This window comes from Canis lupus, chromosome X, assembly GCF_048164855.1.
Source record: "Canis lupus baileyi chromosome X, mCanLup2.hap1, whole genome shotgun sequence".
NCBI lineage: Eukaryota > Metazoa > Chordata > Mammalia > Carnivora > Canidae > Canis > Canis lupus.
The window spans coordinates 20,381,840-20,397,830 of NC_132876.1; the positions used below are offsets into that span (position 1 = coordinate 20,381,840).

The following is a 15,991-nucleotide window of genomic DNA, read 5'->3' on the forward strand; positions in this document are numbered from 1 at the left end:
AAAGAATTTGTCAAATAGGAAGTTGATAGTTTAGTGGTTAGGGAGAACCAGAGGGCAATTAATTCAAAACACAGAGACTATCTGACAAAAAAGTGGCAGAGATGAGAGCGTAACTCTCAGAAAGCCTCAGCCTTCCCAAGTGCAAAACAACTGGGTTTGGCATATGGCTGACCCAAATTCTGATTATTACAGAGCCAAGATTTTCTTGAAGTTTTGAGGCTGAGGAGAATAGTCAGTCCCATTTCTGATTGTGTATATAATAGAGGAAGCAAACAACAGGAACAACAATGAAAAGTGGACTAAATGTTTCTTTGGGAAATTCTAATGAATTGTTTCTTTGGGAGATATATTTGCATAAACTTGAGTACAGTTGCTTTATCTAGCTCAGGCACTAAAACAATTTCTTATTTTGTTGATCTTTGTTGCAATAAATAAGGCTGGACTGAAAAAATATATCTAAAGCCTATAATTACAGATTTGTTTGGTATATGATGCTTCCTTCAGTATACTGCAGATCATCGTTTCTAGGACTTGATGAAATCAGGTTGCATGTGACCAAGAAGGTTTATTCTCTATCAAATACTCTTGGCATTATGAAGGATGGCATGACTGATGAAATACCGCACTCATCAGAAAAGCACACTAAGGAAAAGCAACGTGTAGCAGTTGGAAACCTATGATACACGAATGTCTTATAAACAGCAAATGAGTCTCTTATGAGTGTAACACTCACCCTAGATCCAGTTTCCTCTTTGGCTTGCAGGAACCCACTTTCTTCACTGTAGTTTGTCCTTAATCTTCTTTCCAGGCTCTGCTCTTCCCACTCTATACACTCTCCTTATGTAATCTCTTCCTCTCTAAGGTTTTCAACCACCATTAACATTCTGAATATTCCCAGATCTCTAGAGACCATTCTTCAGCGGAAATATCTATATATCCAGCTAAGCTCTACATCCATATATCCAACTGTCAAACAAATTCATAGCCTCGGGGTCTCAACAGCGCACAAAACATAACCCAGAATGAACCTATCATCTCTTTCATACTCTCCTCCCACAGAAAAAGGCTGTCCATCTTTCTTGTACTATTTATTTTGGCAAATGAAGCCACAACTCATTCATGTTACTTCATTTTTGGCCCCAAGCCTTTCTGTCTTGTTCTGTACTCTGTGGGGGCTCTGGCCCTGTTTGCTAGGTGCTAGCCAAGTTCTCTCATTAACTTCATGTTACATCCATGGGGTACTTCCCTTGGATACATCCCTTCTTTCTTAGGACCTTTCTTTACTATCTTGAGGTGCTCTTCTAACTCCCTATTTCTGAGTCTTTCCCGTGACTGAGTGGCGTACATTCAATAAAGAACCTCAGCTAAGTGTCTTAGGTTGGACTGGACTGTTACTAAACACTCCTATTCATTGAAAATAGGATATGGGTATAAATCATATAAGCCCTAGTATTTAACAGTGATTAGTGGATGATATACAAGCAATATATTTTTTTGTTTCCCTGAATTATCAGAATTTTAATCTTCCACAAACATACCCAGTAAAATAATGTTCAGCTTTCCAAATCTTAACACAACAGAAAGAAGTGATTGGATTTTATTCAGAAAAGAAATTTAATGGTCTCTACACATCATAGAATGGATAATGTTTGCAAAGGAAACCCTACTTAGAAATAGCATGCACTCAAACAAATATCCAAATGAGTGATATTTGAGCAGTTTAAAAATAAAAATATTTTCAAGTTTTTAAATGTCCTTCTAAATATAAAGGAAATGTGTAAGAACCTTCGGTTTACAGGCTCAGTACTATTAAGGAGAAGCTCATTGGAGCTCATTTGAGAGAACTTTTCTCTCTTTACTGCCCCAGAAAGCATGATCAAAACCATTGCTGCCATGGCCCTTCTACTTGCTGTCTAAGGAGACAGCCACACTTTTAAATCTTGAATATACCCACTCCTTTAGAAAGCACTTAAGATGCTAAGTTCAGCAGCAAGAATATCTTTGAATGTTCCTGCCTTTGAACACCAACATGTAGCAAGAGAATTGGAGTCCCAAAGCCCCGGTGTTAAGATCTGAGGCCTTGGTTAGGCAGGACCAGCACTGCCTCAATGACCCAACTTGTCCAAGATCCTCTAGCCATTAGAGAGACGATGACCTGGCTCTGCCTGATTCCGGTACCCATGCTTTTTGCACAACCTCAGAGTTGCCCTCCACTCATTAGGCAGCACCATTCTCCAAAATTGCTGAATCCCACTCCCTTTACCCTATTGGAGTTTCATATCTGTGGGTACTGAGGCTCAAAAATGGCACTGCAATAGACTGCCATGTTTCTAGTCATACAGTGTCGTCTGACATAAGTTATTTGAACTGTTAGTAAACCTCTAAATTAATATGTGTTAACTTAATTCAGCAAACATATATCATAAGACAGATTTACCAGGATGGTTGTTGGTCAACAGGCATTGAACACCTTCTTTTTTAAAAATATTTTCTGTGAAAGAGAGTGTGTATGGGGGGGAGAAGAAGCAGAAGGAGAGGGAGAGAGAATCCCAAGCAGGCTCCACACTAGCACGGAGCCCAGTGTGGGGCTTGATCTCACAACTGAGATCATGACCTGAGCCAAAATCAAGAGTCTGATGTTTGACTGAGCCACCCAGGTGCCTCTGTATTGATAACCTTCTATATGACAGAAGTTATAGGAAACTTCATGAATGGATATGAATACAATTTGCTTGTATCTTCAAGTAATTTAACATATAATGTGCAGGCAGAGTGGGCATTCTTGAAAATCTGTAAGAACAGATTTAGCAGGAAGTAAAAACAAAGTGATTATTCACAAGAGAAAAGGAAATGAATAAGTGATTGGCCCCACCCCTCACCAATAGCCTTGGCTCATATCATTCTGCAGTATAAAGGCAGAAGAATATCACTTCCAAATAAATGAGCTCACTGACTTTCCTTTTTTATTTGTGTATGAATTCCTACCATAGCAGTTGGCTTCTTTGGCTTTTCCTAAAAAATTCACTGAGACTTTCCTGGCCTACTCTGGGGACTCTCTAACGTATAATATTCATCAAGTAGGCTCTAGTTGTGAATTTTTAATTATGCCAGATCATTTTCAGTAAATAGAACTTCAAGCTCAATTAATGCTGTCAGATCTAATGTTTGTCTCACCTGCTATTGGGCTCCACTCTGTGGTATTTTCAGTAATTGCGACTTCCTCAGAAAGGCGGAGCTTCTCCAGAGATGGATGTCTGCAGCCCTTTGCGTCCTCTGCTTTCCTGATTCAGGAGCACTAGACTGGGGGCACTTCATTCCAGCAGTTTCTAATTGTGTTGTCTGGAAAGCAGGGACAATGGATACAGCTGACTGTTATCTCTCACTTAGTGGTGACTAAGTGTGGCTGTCTCACGCTTCCTGTGAGGCAGTGGTTCCCAAAGTGTCCTCCATAGACCAGCAACCTCACCATCATCTGGAGACTTGTTAGAAGTGTGCATTCTTAGGCTCTAGCCTACACCCACTGAATCAGGAATTCTGGGGGTGGGGTGTAGCCATCGTTTCACAAGTTTTCCAGGTGATTCTGATGTTTCAAAGTAAGGGTAGGCATAATTTCACTCTATTTTGTGAAGGTTTTTATAACCCAGAGTTTATTTTCTGATTTATGCATCTTAAAAACATACTGAAAATCATAATTGTCCTTGTGGTAACTCAGCTTTACCTTTACCTTCCTCAATTATCCCAGGCATAGGCAGTTTTACTCCTTGATTTATTTCCCTGGCACTTTTTCACGCTTCATCCGATTTGGCACATTGTGCCATATACCTATTAACATGCTCACCTTCTCTATTATATTAGCTTTGGGCCACTCAAGGGCAGGAACCCTGTCACAGTCATTGTCTGTTCAAGGCCCAGCATGATGAGGGGCACATAGAAAACACACATATAGTAAATGTGTTTTGAGTAAATAAATTGTGTAACGTTTTATAGTTTTCAAAACCATAGGATGGCTTTGAAAAGTGGGCCTGGCAGACAAGGGAACAGAGGTTCAGAGAGGTTAAATGTGATTCGGTGGATGGCTACAGACCCAGAGCTAAAGGTGAAAGCTTGCCTCAGTTTGGGAAAGGTAATGGTCATAGTTCCCTAAATATTGTCCTCATGAACTGAACTCAACTTAGGAAGCCTGGGATACTTTGGCTCTTTAAGGGCAAAGTCTGTGATTTGTTCCCAGACAGGCCGTTCCTACACCCAGCTGTGATGATGTTACTAGCTGGGCCATACTTGTACCAACTGTGATGCTATGAGAAGGTGACTGAGGGTGCCAGTTAGTGAGGCACAGTGCAGAGATCGAGCACAGGAAAGGACGTCGTGATGAAAAATAGAAATAGATTTTAGCGTTATCAGAGGTACAGTCCCTGACATTTGATTAGTCCTTGGTAAAGGGGAGCCAAAAGGAAAAGAGGTGAGCTCCAAGTGAAACCAAGGTTTCTTTTTTTAAAAAGATTTTATTTATTTATTTTTTATTTTTTATTTATTTTATTATAGTCACACACAGAGAGAGAGAGAGGCAGAGACATAGGCAGAGGGAGAAGCAGGCTCCATGCACCGGGAGCCCAACGTGGGACTCGATCCCGGGTCTCCAGGATCGCGCCCTGGGCCAAAGGCAGGTGCTAAACCACTGTGCCACCCAGGGATCCCAAGATTTTATTTATTTATGAGAGAGAGATTAAGAGAGAGAGAACACAGGGAGAGGGAAGGGAGAGGGAGAAGGAGATTCACTGCTGAGCAGGGAGCCTGATGCATGGGGACTTGATCCCAGGACCCCGGGATCATGACCTGAGCAGAAGGCAGACACTTAACCACCTGAGCCACCAAGGTGCCTTGAAACCAAGGTTGCAAGCTCAGTTTTGCTCATCTGCCAGCAGCACAGAATGTACTTTGTGAGCTGTATTTGTTATGGGAATGGGTTGTCAGCTGTTGTCACTCACCTCACCTCTTGGCACCCAGCTCACCTTATCATCCGTAAGCAATTTGACTGGGCTAGAAAATGGGGAGAAGCAAGTGACGGCCATGGGATGAGGAGAGTCACTGGCCCACACAAGGGACAAGGTCTGCATTTCCCACGTTAACCTTAGCATTGAACTCTACATAACTAAGTCAACTGGCTCAGGCTCTTTTGTTTGGACCTTGGGATACAAGACTTTGTAACACACTTTTAAATTCCCATAAACTGGGGCGGACATAAGCAGATGTGGCATAGGCTGCCCACCCCCACTGCACTCCCCCCCCCATGCCAGAAACATCTGCATGTTAATCACAATGGAGTGCTGTCCCATCAGGCCTTGCTGCCTATCCTCATATCTTTGACTTCCACTTCAGAGCAATGACTATACATCTGACCCTGTGTTTCTTCTTAAGACCTGCTGTCTCTCTAAGTGCCTGCTGGACACTGTCCATCAACACCCCAACTCAGTATGCTCCAAACTGAATCATCTTCTCTCATCCAGATTCCCTCCCAGCCAGTCTGTCTTTCACTGGCACCTTCGTTTTCCCAGCCATTCAGCTTCCACACCTTCTCAGCAGCTTTTGTGTAGACTTTATTTTCATTCTTCAGATGAAGTCAGCCCCCGAGTTCTCTCATTTCTTTTGCTATGCCGTGCCTCATTTCCTTCTTTCCACCCCAAACTACCATTCCGGTCCAGGCTCCCATCATATTTCAGGTCTCCATCACCCCAAACCTTGCAGTACCAGAACTAGATGTGAATGTGATAGCTGTAAGACACAGTTCCAGAGTGCTCTGATAGTCTATAACTCAGATCCAAGCTCTTGGGAAAGATATAGGTGAATAGCCAGTTTAAATGAAAAAATAATGTAATTTAGGAACCAATTTGTGTTCTTTCTTGATCCCAGTGAGGCATTCAGGGTTGTGACTGGCTTCACTGGACAGAAAAAGCATGCACCAAGAGGTGAAGAGAGCAAAATAGCAACAGTAATCAATAAGCATATTGCTCCAGTCTCCAATGCCCTGTGAGGAGTTGAAAGAGTGAAAAGTTAATGGAAGGGGAGAGGGCAAGATAATGTGAGTGTCCCGGCTATCTTTTCCATGAGCTCTGCAATTACAAAGTAATTGTGAACGTATGTGTGAATGGTACCTCATCAGTTTAATTCCCTTTGCTTTATAGATGAGAATCCTAAGACAGCAAGAATTTATATGCTTTGCTGGCAGCCAGGATTAGAACTTGAGATTTTTGAATAAATGCTCTGAGAGATCACAGTTAACACTGCACTTCCTAGCAATAAAGATGAGCTGTTCTCTTCCCTGAAAACCTGTCATTATCCACAGTTAAGCAAAGAAAAACTAAGGAAGGAAGCTAACTGAAAGCACAGGTTAGCAAACTGAACTTTCTTTGTTTGATAATTAACAGAAATATAGATAATAAGAGCAGGACCCTTAAAGGGGTATGAACAATAATTGAGGCACTTTAGGTAGAGGAAAATGAAAAAAGTTTGGAGCAAAGAAAGAAAACTACTCAGGACATAACCTAGCAAGATAGAAAAATGAGATAAAGAAGCCTCATCAACTCTAATGAAAGGAAATCGATATTTAAAGAGCTGTCTTGCTCAGTAACAGAACAAGGGCAAAAATACTTCAGAAATCTGAGCCTCTTCGAAAATAAGAAAGCAGGTTTTCTTGGGGAAGCAATCATGATGGGGAAACGATCATGATTTCAAAGCCTTTCGAAAAGACGACCACTTGGTGGATATGTTGTATGGGAAACTCAAGCACCTGTTGGGGAAACAGATCAGATGAGTTTCTATCCCTGGTAGAATCTATATATTTTAAGTGCATTTCCTCATCATGTGAGCTTTAAGGAACCTAGAGTCATCTCTAGGGGGCAGTTAGCTACCATTTCCCCAGATAGATTTGGAATAACCCCTTAACAATTGCTTGGGTTTCATCTCAGTTATCGCTTATGAGAACACACACTGGAAAATATGAAGAGCTATACAAATGCAGTAGGGTTCTTGTTATTCATGGGCACTAGCCAACTACTCAAGCACACTTGCTAGAGAATCCTTTCCAAGCTTACCTGTCTTTGTAATCCACATGATGATCAACCAACAAGCCAATTTTAACTAGACCAGAATCCAACTAGAATACAGTTTGCCCAGTCCATTCTTCTCTAGGAATGGAAAATGTGTGACACGTGTGTCACCACTTCCTATCTCCCACCAGTCATTGGGGGACATTGATAATTGAACAGAGCCCAAATGCAGCTCTTTTCATTTGTTTAACGAATATTTTCTGAATGCCCTCTTACGGGCTAGACAGATAAACAATAAGATATAAACAAGCACCATGCTCAGGGCCAAATAAAAGATATATAGACAATGAGTATGACAGCCTGAGTCTCTCTTCTGAAATTCAATTTCCTAAAACCCTGAAAAATCCATTTTTATTTATTTTTTTTAATTTTTATTTATTTATGATAATCAGAGAGAGAGAGAGAGGCAGAGAGAGGCAGAGACACAGGCAGAGGGAGAAGCAGGCTCCATGCACCGGGAGCCTGACGTGGGACTCGATCCCGGGTCTCCAGGATCGCGCCCTGGGCTAAAGGCAGGCGCCAAACCGCTGCGCCACCCAGGGATCCCAAAAATCCATTTTTAAAATTTCAGTGCTGTCGTAGGTAGAGCAGCGCAACTAGTTTTCATGGGTCTGAGATGAATTAATTCCAAAAAGAGCCTACGAAGTACTATAGCAAATGCAGAAGTTTATGCTGCCCATCAAGAAAGTGAGTTGAGTGTGTTTAAAGCTGCTAGGTTCTTCTCCCTCAAGTACCTCTCTGATCTAAGAGAAAAATCCAGATTGGAGTGGATCTGATTGCCATCTTGTGTTAAGAACACTGGATGCCATTTCAGCATCAAATTATTCAATCAGAAACACTTTGAAAATGCTGAAAAGTTGGGTTAGTCGGAGTTTCCCCACCTGAATACAATGTGCAGAATACTGCAGATTTTTTCCTCCAAGTTTCTGGTGTTGGAGACATCAGTGGAGCCTGTGGAAAGTGGCTTACTTGATAGATGGAGACGGACAGCCAGCCAGGCAGACAGAAGGAGCCCTGGCACTCATTAACTTTTCCTAGCAGGAGCTCACCTGGAATAGTTTTCATAGGCCTTTGATGAGGTTGGGTGTGAGGGAGGGAGGAAAGAATCATCTCAGAAGAGAATAGCTACTCAGGAGGAGTAGAGGAAGCCTGGATTTATAATCTCAGGGATTTCAGGCCACAGCCTTTAAGATTGCAACCCAAAGAGAAGATCAAAGTAGAGATCTGACAAGTGGTCAAAATAATGACAACAGGAATCTGTTTCAGATCTGTGGGTTGGAAACTAGCTCTGGGTGTTATTCTGTATGTTAGTAAATTGAACACCAATAAAAAAAAAAAAAAAAAAAAAAGAAACTAGCTCTGAGCCAATACAGTTCCCCTCCCATCTCATATGCCCCAAATTATCATCCATTTATCAAATCCCTGAGATTGCTAGATGATCCAGTGGCCAGTATTCTTGACAGCATCTTAATCTTTTGGTCCTTGACCTGTGTTTTTCCAGATCTCTGAGGCTCCCAGACAGTCTGTGGCTGCAGGATCTTCTCTTTCTCTATCATGGGGCACTTCCAGAAAACTCAGGGTCCTTTGGTCTCAAGGTTTCAGAATTATATATAGTGTCTTGTTCAGACTTTGCTGCTGAGGCTGGAACTTTGAGGTGGACGGATGACTGTTTTCCATCAATGTCCACCAAGCCTTTCTCTACAACAGTTCTTAGTCTAGCTACAAAATGAAACTCCTAGGATCAAGCCTGCCACAAATTCCGCTTGGTCCCTACCCCACTTTTGGATACACTTTATGTCTGCAAATGGATCTGCTATTTGCCAGAACAAACATTTTGGGTTGCTTGATTACTTTTACCCCCAATCATGGTGCCATACCTTCTGTATGTGATTTTTCTCTGATAAAGTTTTTGTTTTTCTTCTCTTCAGATCTGCACTTACAGGGTTTGGCAGTAGGTCAGAGGGGTCCTTATTCCTATCTTTTAAAGCACAACTGCTCCCAGACCACCCCTGTCTAAAGCAGCAGTTAACAATAAGAAGGCTGCCTCTGCCAGCTGCCAGCTTTCCCTGATGTCCTGCAGTGCCCTGAATTGAGCTTTAACGGGGTCACTTGTCATGCAGATTATAACGGACTCTTGTGCCCAAGGCACAGACCTGGGAATTTAGCAGTCAGAATGGGTGTTCTTGCATTGAAAAGAACAGGGATGCCTGAACTTGGTGACTCTGGGAGCATTAAATGACCACCTAGTCTGAGCCTGGTAGCTTACAAAATCAAAAGAGCCTTTGTCTCAGAATGCTTCCAGTGAAGTTTTCCACTCTACCCTCTCTGAGTGAGGGGCTAGGTGGAGGAACGTTTATTGGCCAGTGACCAGGATGTGGAAGTGAGGAAAATTGGGTCCGGCTTGAATTTTGCAATTCATAGCATATTGTGTCCTTTGCATCAGACTGCCCCAACCTGCTGAAGGAGACAGTCTTGAATTCTTTGGAGCTACAATCTTTGCCCCATTGTTTGGTATTATCTCTTAGTTTCTGAGCTTGGCTCTGGATGAGGAAGGTAGCTGGTATGGTCCCAGGCGTGGATAAGGAAGGAATTCTTTGCTAGCAAGTCATAATGGATAGATGGAGTCTTCAGAATGGAGTCTGCAGGCCCCACTCAGAATGTAACCACAGTATGGCAAGTCCGTAGCAGCACAAGGAAATGGTCCCCACACTGTGCGAGAACCCTAGCGCTTTGTCTTGACAGACTTCTGATATCTCTTCCAGAATAGAATGTGTGCTCACTCTTTCTAGAATGTCTGTCGTCGGGATCCCTGGGTGGCGCAGCGGTTTGGCGCCTGCCTTTGGCCCAGGGCGCGATCCTGGAGACCCGGGATCGAATCCCACGTCAGGCTCCTGGTGCATGGAGCCTGCTTCTCCCTCTGCCTGTGTCTCTGCTTCTCTCTCTCTCTCTCTGTATGTGACTATCATAAATAAATAAAAATTAAAAAAAAAAAAAAAAAAAAAGAATGTCTGTCGTCTCCAGCAGAAAGATTGGAGCTCACCTTGGTGTCTTATACCTCAAAGAAGTGCTTTTTGGACCTCCTAGACACGGAATCCTACCTGTTGGGGCTTTTGCTAACTGTCTGATTAGCCCTTGTCTGTGCCCACACCCTCTGTATTACCTTTGCAATCACCCAGAACCTATGATTCTCTCTTGTTCCAGTCACATCTGCGTCGCCATTTAAAGCTGATGAGTACAGGGCAGAATATCTTTTGTGACCCCCATGCCACTCCACATATAAATACAGTGACTTACAGGTACTTATTTCTGAGGCACTTAAAAGCTTCATAAGTATCCGGAAAGCTCTTTGACATTCTCTGAGACAATATTCTGTGCCTTTGGAAGGCTCTATTATCCTCATTGAAAGCCAAGATATGCATTTTTCTTTTTTACCTTCACTTTTCATAAAAGGTTATGCTGACGTAGATCTGAGTAACAACAAAAAAAATCTTTCTGATGAAATCAGGATAAATAATTCCACACATCATCTAGGAGAGAAAGCCTTTGAATTGGTTTCCATGGAAATCTGAAGATGAAGTAATAATTTCAAGGCAGAGCAGCTGAATTGAAGATAATGGTAAAAATAGTTTGATAAAGAAAATAGAATAAAGTAATCAAGAAGACTCCAATCAATTATTCCTTTTTGTTTACCTTCAAGTGATTAATTTGTCTGCGTTTATTAACCTGATGAGATTAAGCAGACCTTCCTAGTGATTTATTTCGTAATTGTTTCCAAGGTTTGACATAAGCTGTGGAGTTATTGAAGGTGGAGATTTAAATTCAATTACTCATGAAGCAGGTGGTGCTTTTCCTGAAAGAATATCTGAATTCACGGCCTTTCCATGTTAACATTATGAGTGGAATTTATTAATTCATCTGATAGTATCTCCCAAAGACTTTTAGAAGTCATTTGGCATCCACATACTTCACTAAAAGTCAGCAGCTTCAGAACTGAACTTGTAATACATACACTCTAGAGACTGAAAATAAAGGATTTTATGTTAAAGACTAGTTATTTTTACACAATATTTTTACAGGAACCTCCCTTGGGGCCTGGGCTATGGTGCTATCATTAATGGAATCCACCAGCTCAAGCTTTGAATGCCAAAAGGATAGCTTTCTTTAAACTTGACCAGTGGTTCCCACTCTCTTTACCTTTGAAGGGCACCACTGGATAAAATCATGGTCTATTTTGACAGGAGAAAGAGAGAGGCAGGGAGGGAGTGAGAGAAAGAGAGAGAGACAGAGAGAGAGAGAGGGAGATTGGAAGTATTTAAATGAAATGACTAATTGCTTTTTGTCTCTATGGTCATTGTTGTATATTTTTTTCTATTCTTTCTGTGGGTATAGTAAGGATAGACGAGGTTCTCCAAACACTAATCCAGGTGCCAATTCTCCATCATCCACAAAGGCACGGAACACATCTAAGAGTGGGAAGTAAGTGAAAAGTGTCCCTGTGCATTTAACACAGCTGTCACCAAGCCTTGTGCCGTCCTCATTTTGTCATTTATTCATACTCATTCAACGAAGATTTGTGGAATGCCTTCCACGTGCCTTGCCCTGGGCTAGTCACTGGGGAATTTAAATGAGTAAAGCATGTGTCAAGAATATGGGGTATATGAAGGACTGAAGATGTGGGAGGAGAGGAATGGGAAAGTCAGACTGAATGTGAAAGGCAAGGATCTAAAGCAATGCAAGATTTGGACTATGTGTTTCAAAAATTAAAGAAAGAAGCAGCAGCACTGCTTCATCATTTTACGAGTTGCAAAACCCATGAAAATCTGTCTTTGACCCTTACATTAAGGTTGAGGGTTGAGCCAAAAAATCTGGAAAGTCATTCCATGAATGTCCTGGTTTAAGTACATTTACATTGTAACCATATCACTGATTTATGTGATACATTTATTCTTTTCCTAGTAACCAGCATGTAACATGTCTTACATGAAACTGTCTTTGTGGTATTGCCAAAGCTTGTATTGGCTGAATATTTGTGATGTTAGATTTAACTATTTGGGTTAATTCCAGAAAATAGCATTGGCTGATCCCACCGATTGGATTCAGCAGAGCATGCGAACCCATGCAGATGACATACCTCTGATTAGATGCTTCCCCTTTGAAGTGGCTGCAGCTTCATCCCTTTGGTGAATGACTTGGGTTCTCTGTAGGCCATGTCTCTAAGTGGCATAGGGCATTGTGATAGGTAGAAATACAGCCCAGAAGGAGTACCCAGCCTGCATCTAGGAGAAGATGAAAGATGCCTTAATCATGCTAAAAGCTCTAATCTAGCAATAAGATATGTCAGTACAAGAACATGGTTTTGCAATGAGAGGTGAATTTGTAATGGTCATATATTTTATGTATTCAGTGTTGGACCATAAATGCTGCACTTTGAATATGATCTTATAGTCAATTCCCAAAATGAAAGTTCTGTTGGCTGCCTTTTTCCCCCATTTCTTTTCCTCCTGAATCCCATTTCAGGTTTGCATATAAAGTTGAATGTGGGCTATCTTAGAGAATATAAAAAGCTGTGCTGAAGACATAAGACTAAATCTCTGAGCACTTATAACTCGTTTCAGTTATTTATCACCACACACCACAATCAAAATGCTGTATAAATTATGAAGGAAGGGAATTGATGCACACAGTCCCCAGCAGATGAATGTTTCCAAATGAGTCCTGATTCACTGTCAGTGTGCACTCTCAGTTAGCAGATATGGCACTGGAAAATTGCTTCTAGCCCCATGCTTGCAGAAATGGCAGGCTGCCCCTGGGCCCCTTGCATACACCTATCATGCTGACAGCTGTAGGGCACCATCTCCATTTATTAGACCCTGATGTTTCATGAAGGATGCTTGTGGTTGCTGTTGCACTTTGAAAGGGGCACTGTTTGGTTTCTTTTGGCTTTAGAGGGACCTAGTCTCTTACCTTTTGAGTGAAGAATCTCAGTGTGAGCCACAAAGGGAGTGTTGGTCAAATTTGAGTTCAGATGACACAGAGAATGCATACCTGATACCATACTCAGGTTGTGAACAGTAGGAGGTCCACATAAATACATTCTTAAGTAAATAAACGTGATCTTATAGAGCACTTGCTGTATTTGGACACATTCCAAGCTTCTGCCACCATGATGGCCTCCCTCTTTGCACATTCTGAGCTGGGTGCCTTTTAGTTGCTGTGTATGTGACTCACAGATTAAGGTAATTCCTCATTATTCTTCATTATTTTTGTTATTAATGAAAACTAAAAAATTCTCCACTATCCTTTTCATGGATATGTGTGCCAGGTCCATTGATCTGACTTAGGTCCCATCAATTTTTGGGAAGTTTATATATAGAGTGCATGCTCTCAGCCAACTGAGCACTTGACAATTTTGTCTCATTAATCCTCAACACCAGAAGCTTATGAAATAGGCACTATTATTATTTCTGTTTTATACATGAGGAAATTGGAGAGGATAGTACGTGCCTCCACAAGGTCTCCAAATGGACATTTTTGGTAAATTATTTTTTTTGGTTTTTATTACTTTAAGATGATAACTCAAATACATTGAGTGTTTATTTTGTGCCATTGTGCTAAATCCTGGGGTTGTGCAGACAAATACAAGATATAATACATGCCTTCAAGGACTTCACAGTCTCCTTGTGGGAAAGAGAGGAGACAGGATGACAAGATAGTATTTACAATGAAGCAGTCACTGGGTTCTGTTAGAGCCCCAATAGTCACCCCTAACCAACACCAGGATTGTGGTGAAGAAGATGTCATGTGGGGATATCAATGAAGATTTCTGAGAAGAGACCCCTGAACCCTTTCATTTTCCCACTTACCCCTCAGGTAGCAAGGCTAGGTCAGAAGAGGAAAAGGAAAGGAAGTCACAAAGATAGAATCCCCTAACATTGATAAGAACAAGTTGGAGCTGTGAATTGGGTCAAAACTAAAACCAAATGGCCAATTCTGCCCTTTTTGGGAGACTCCAATCCATTGGGGGCCAAGAGAGATGCAGTGAAGCATTCAGAGTAGCTTAAAAAACCTACAGCTTGAAAGTTCTGTGACTTCTGCTTGCTGTTTTGTTGCCTGGATCTGAGCTGGGTAGCCAGCCCTGTGTTTCAGGGAAGAGCAGATGGAATGGGATATATCTGAGCAGCAGAGCCAGACTACCTTGGCAGTGACTTTCAGGGAGATACATGCAATTTCTTCTATGCCAACATTGAGCCAAATTGACAAAGCAGAAAGAAAAATCAGTGCAGAGCCATAACTCTGATATCAGGAAACATAGGTTTTATAGAGGTTGACCCATGACTAGTCAGGCCAGACCACTACATTTAACCACACATTTGGTTCCCTTTGGTAATGTTAATATGTTATTCTGTGAAACACATCATGCCAGAATCAATGCATTTGCTAACCCATTGGGTTGTTCCTAGCAAGCACTTAAACTGTCACAGCTGAGCATGCATGGCAATGACAAGAAGCCGTTATGAATTTTCATTTTGTATCAGAACACACTTTACATGAGACCAACCCTTTTGCTGGACAGATAAGGACACTGAGACTCAAGAAGGGTCATTCAGGGCAGCCTCTGTGGCCCAGTGGTTTGGCATTGCCTGCAGCCCAGGGTGTGATCCTGGAGACCCGGGATCGAGTCCCACATCAGGCTCCCTGCATGGGGCCTGCTTCTCCCTCTGCCTGTGTCTCTAACTCTCTCTCTCTCGACTGTCATGAATAAATAAATAAAATCTTAAAAAAAAAAAGAAGGGTCAGTCATTTTCCCCAAGTAGCAGAGGTCAGCCTAGAATCCTGGTCTTCTAATATTTGTCACCTGCTCTTTTTACTATCATCTATTCTACAATTCTTCTCCTAGATAGCAAGGTACTTCAGCTAATCACACCAAAGGAGTCTTGGAGCCTGGTCTCAGGATGTCCACCTGAGTGCTCTTCTCTCCATATACCATGACATGTGAGTAAGCTCTGGCAGCCACTGTGAAAATGGAGACTTCGGAGGAAGTAATTTCTCTTTGGGGAGAAATTAGAATCATTCCACTTTTTAAAAAATGTAGCAATAGTGATGATGAAAGGAAATAGTGTGTACTTTCAAACACTTTCCTTTTGCTCTAAACTAACACCATTCTGGTTATGTTTGGACAGTCACCCATTCTCAACATTATTGTTGAGGGATCTTGAACCTTTAATGCCCCATCATCAAGACAACAATAAAGAGAACTCATAGATCTCCCTCAAATCAGTCAATCAAGGTTGAGGGTGTGTGTGTGTGTAACATTTAGAAGCATTAATTAAAAAACTAGATTTCAGGCAGTTGCAGACTACTATGGAAACTAGGCAGCCCCTCAGCCTGAAATGTTTTCCATAGTCTTAGGCTATGGAATGATAAGAAGTAAGTTCTATTTTCAAAGACTTGTGAAGGCGATGAATATTACAGGACCAGGGCAGAGAACCCAAGCACAGTGCCTGGTAAATGATACCATAATTGTTGAATTAAGTACCATAAATGTTGGCTTAAAGTAATTAAGCCAGAGAGGGAGGAATGCTAAAATAGAGTCAAAGGAGTACAGAAGGGGAATATGAGGACCAAGTCAACCTTGCTCACTTCACAAATCTGCCTGGAGCTGACCCTAGTAGCAGATGCCACAGGAAGATGGACTCGAACCTGTCTTTGCCAGAATTGTCTCATAATAAGCAGACTTGTTTATCTATTTAGCAGTCTCTAGATGAGAGCAGTTAGGAGCACATAGCTTCATAAATAAACTAAACACACCAACACTCCTTTGGCTTTGGTTGGCAGGAGCCAAATGAAAAACTTTCCACCTTTAAAAAGAAGTGAAGTCTTGCTTGTTC

General features: G+C 41.7%; 1 protein-coding gene across 4 annotated transcripts in view; it reads left to right on the top strand.

Annotated features, from left to right (window-relative positions):
• HS6ST2 (heparan sulfate 6-O-sulfotransferase 2) overlaps positions 1-15,991 on the top strand; it is a 286,410-nt gene that overhangs the window by 227,118 nt on the left and 43,301 nt on the right. For 2 of the 4 annotated variants that reach the window (XM_072817747.1, XM_072817748.1), the window contains one exon: positions 11,493-11,579. The exons of the other annotated variants lie outside the window; for them this stretch is intronic. In XM_072817747.1, coding sequence (XP_072673848.1) covers positions 11,493-11,579 — 87 coding nt within the window. The remainder of the gene's footprint in view (positions 1-11,492; positions 11,580-15,991) is intronic. 4 annotated transcript variants of the gene reach the window in all.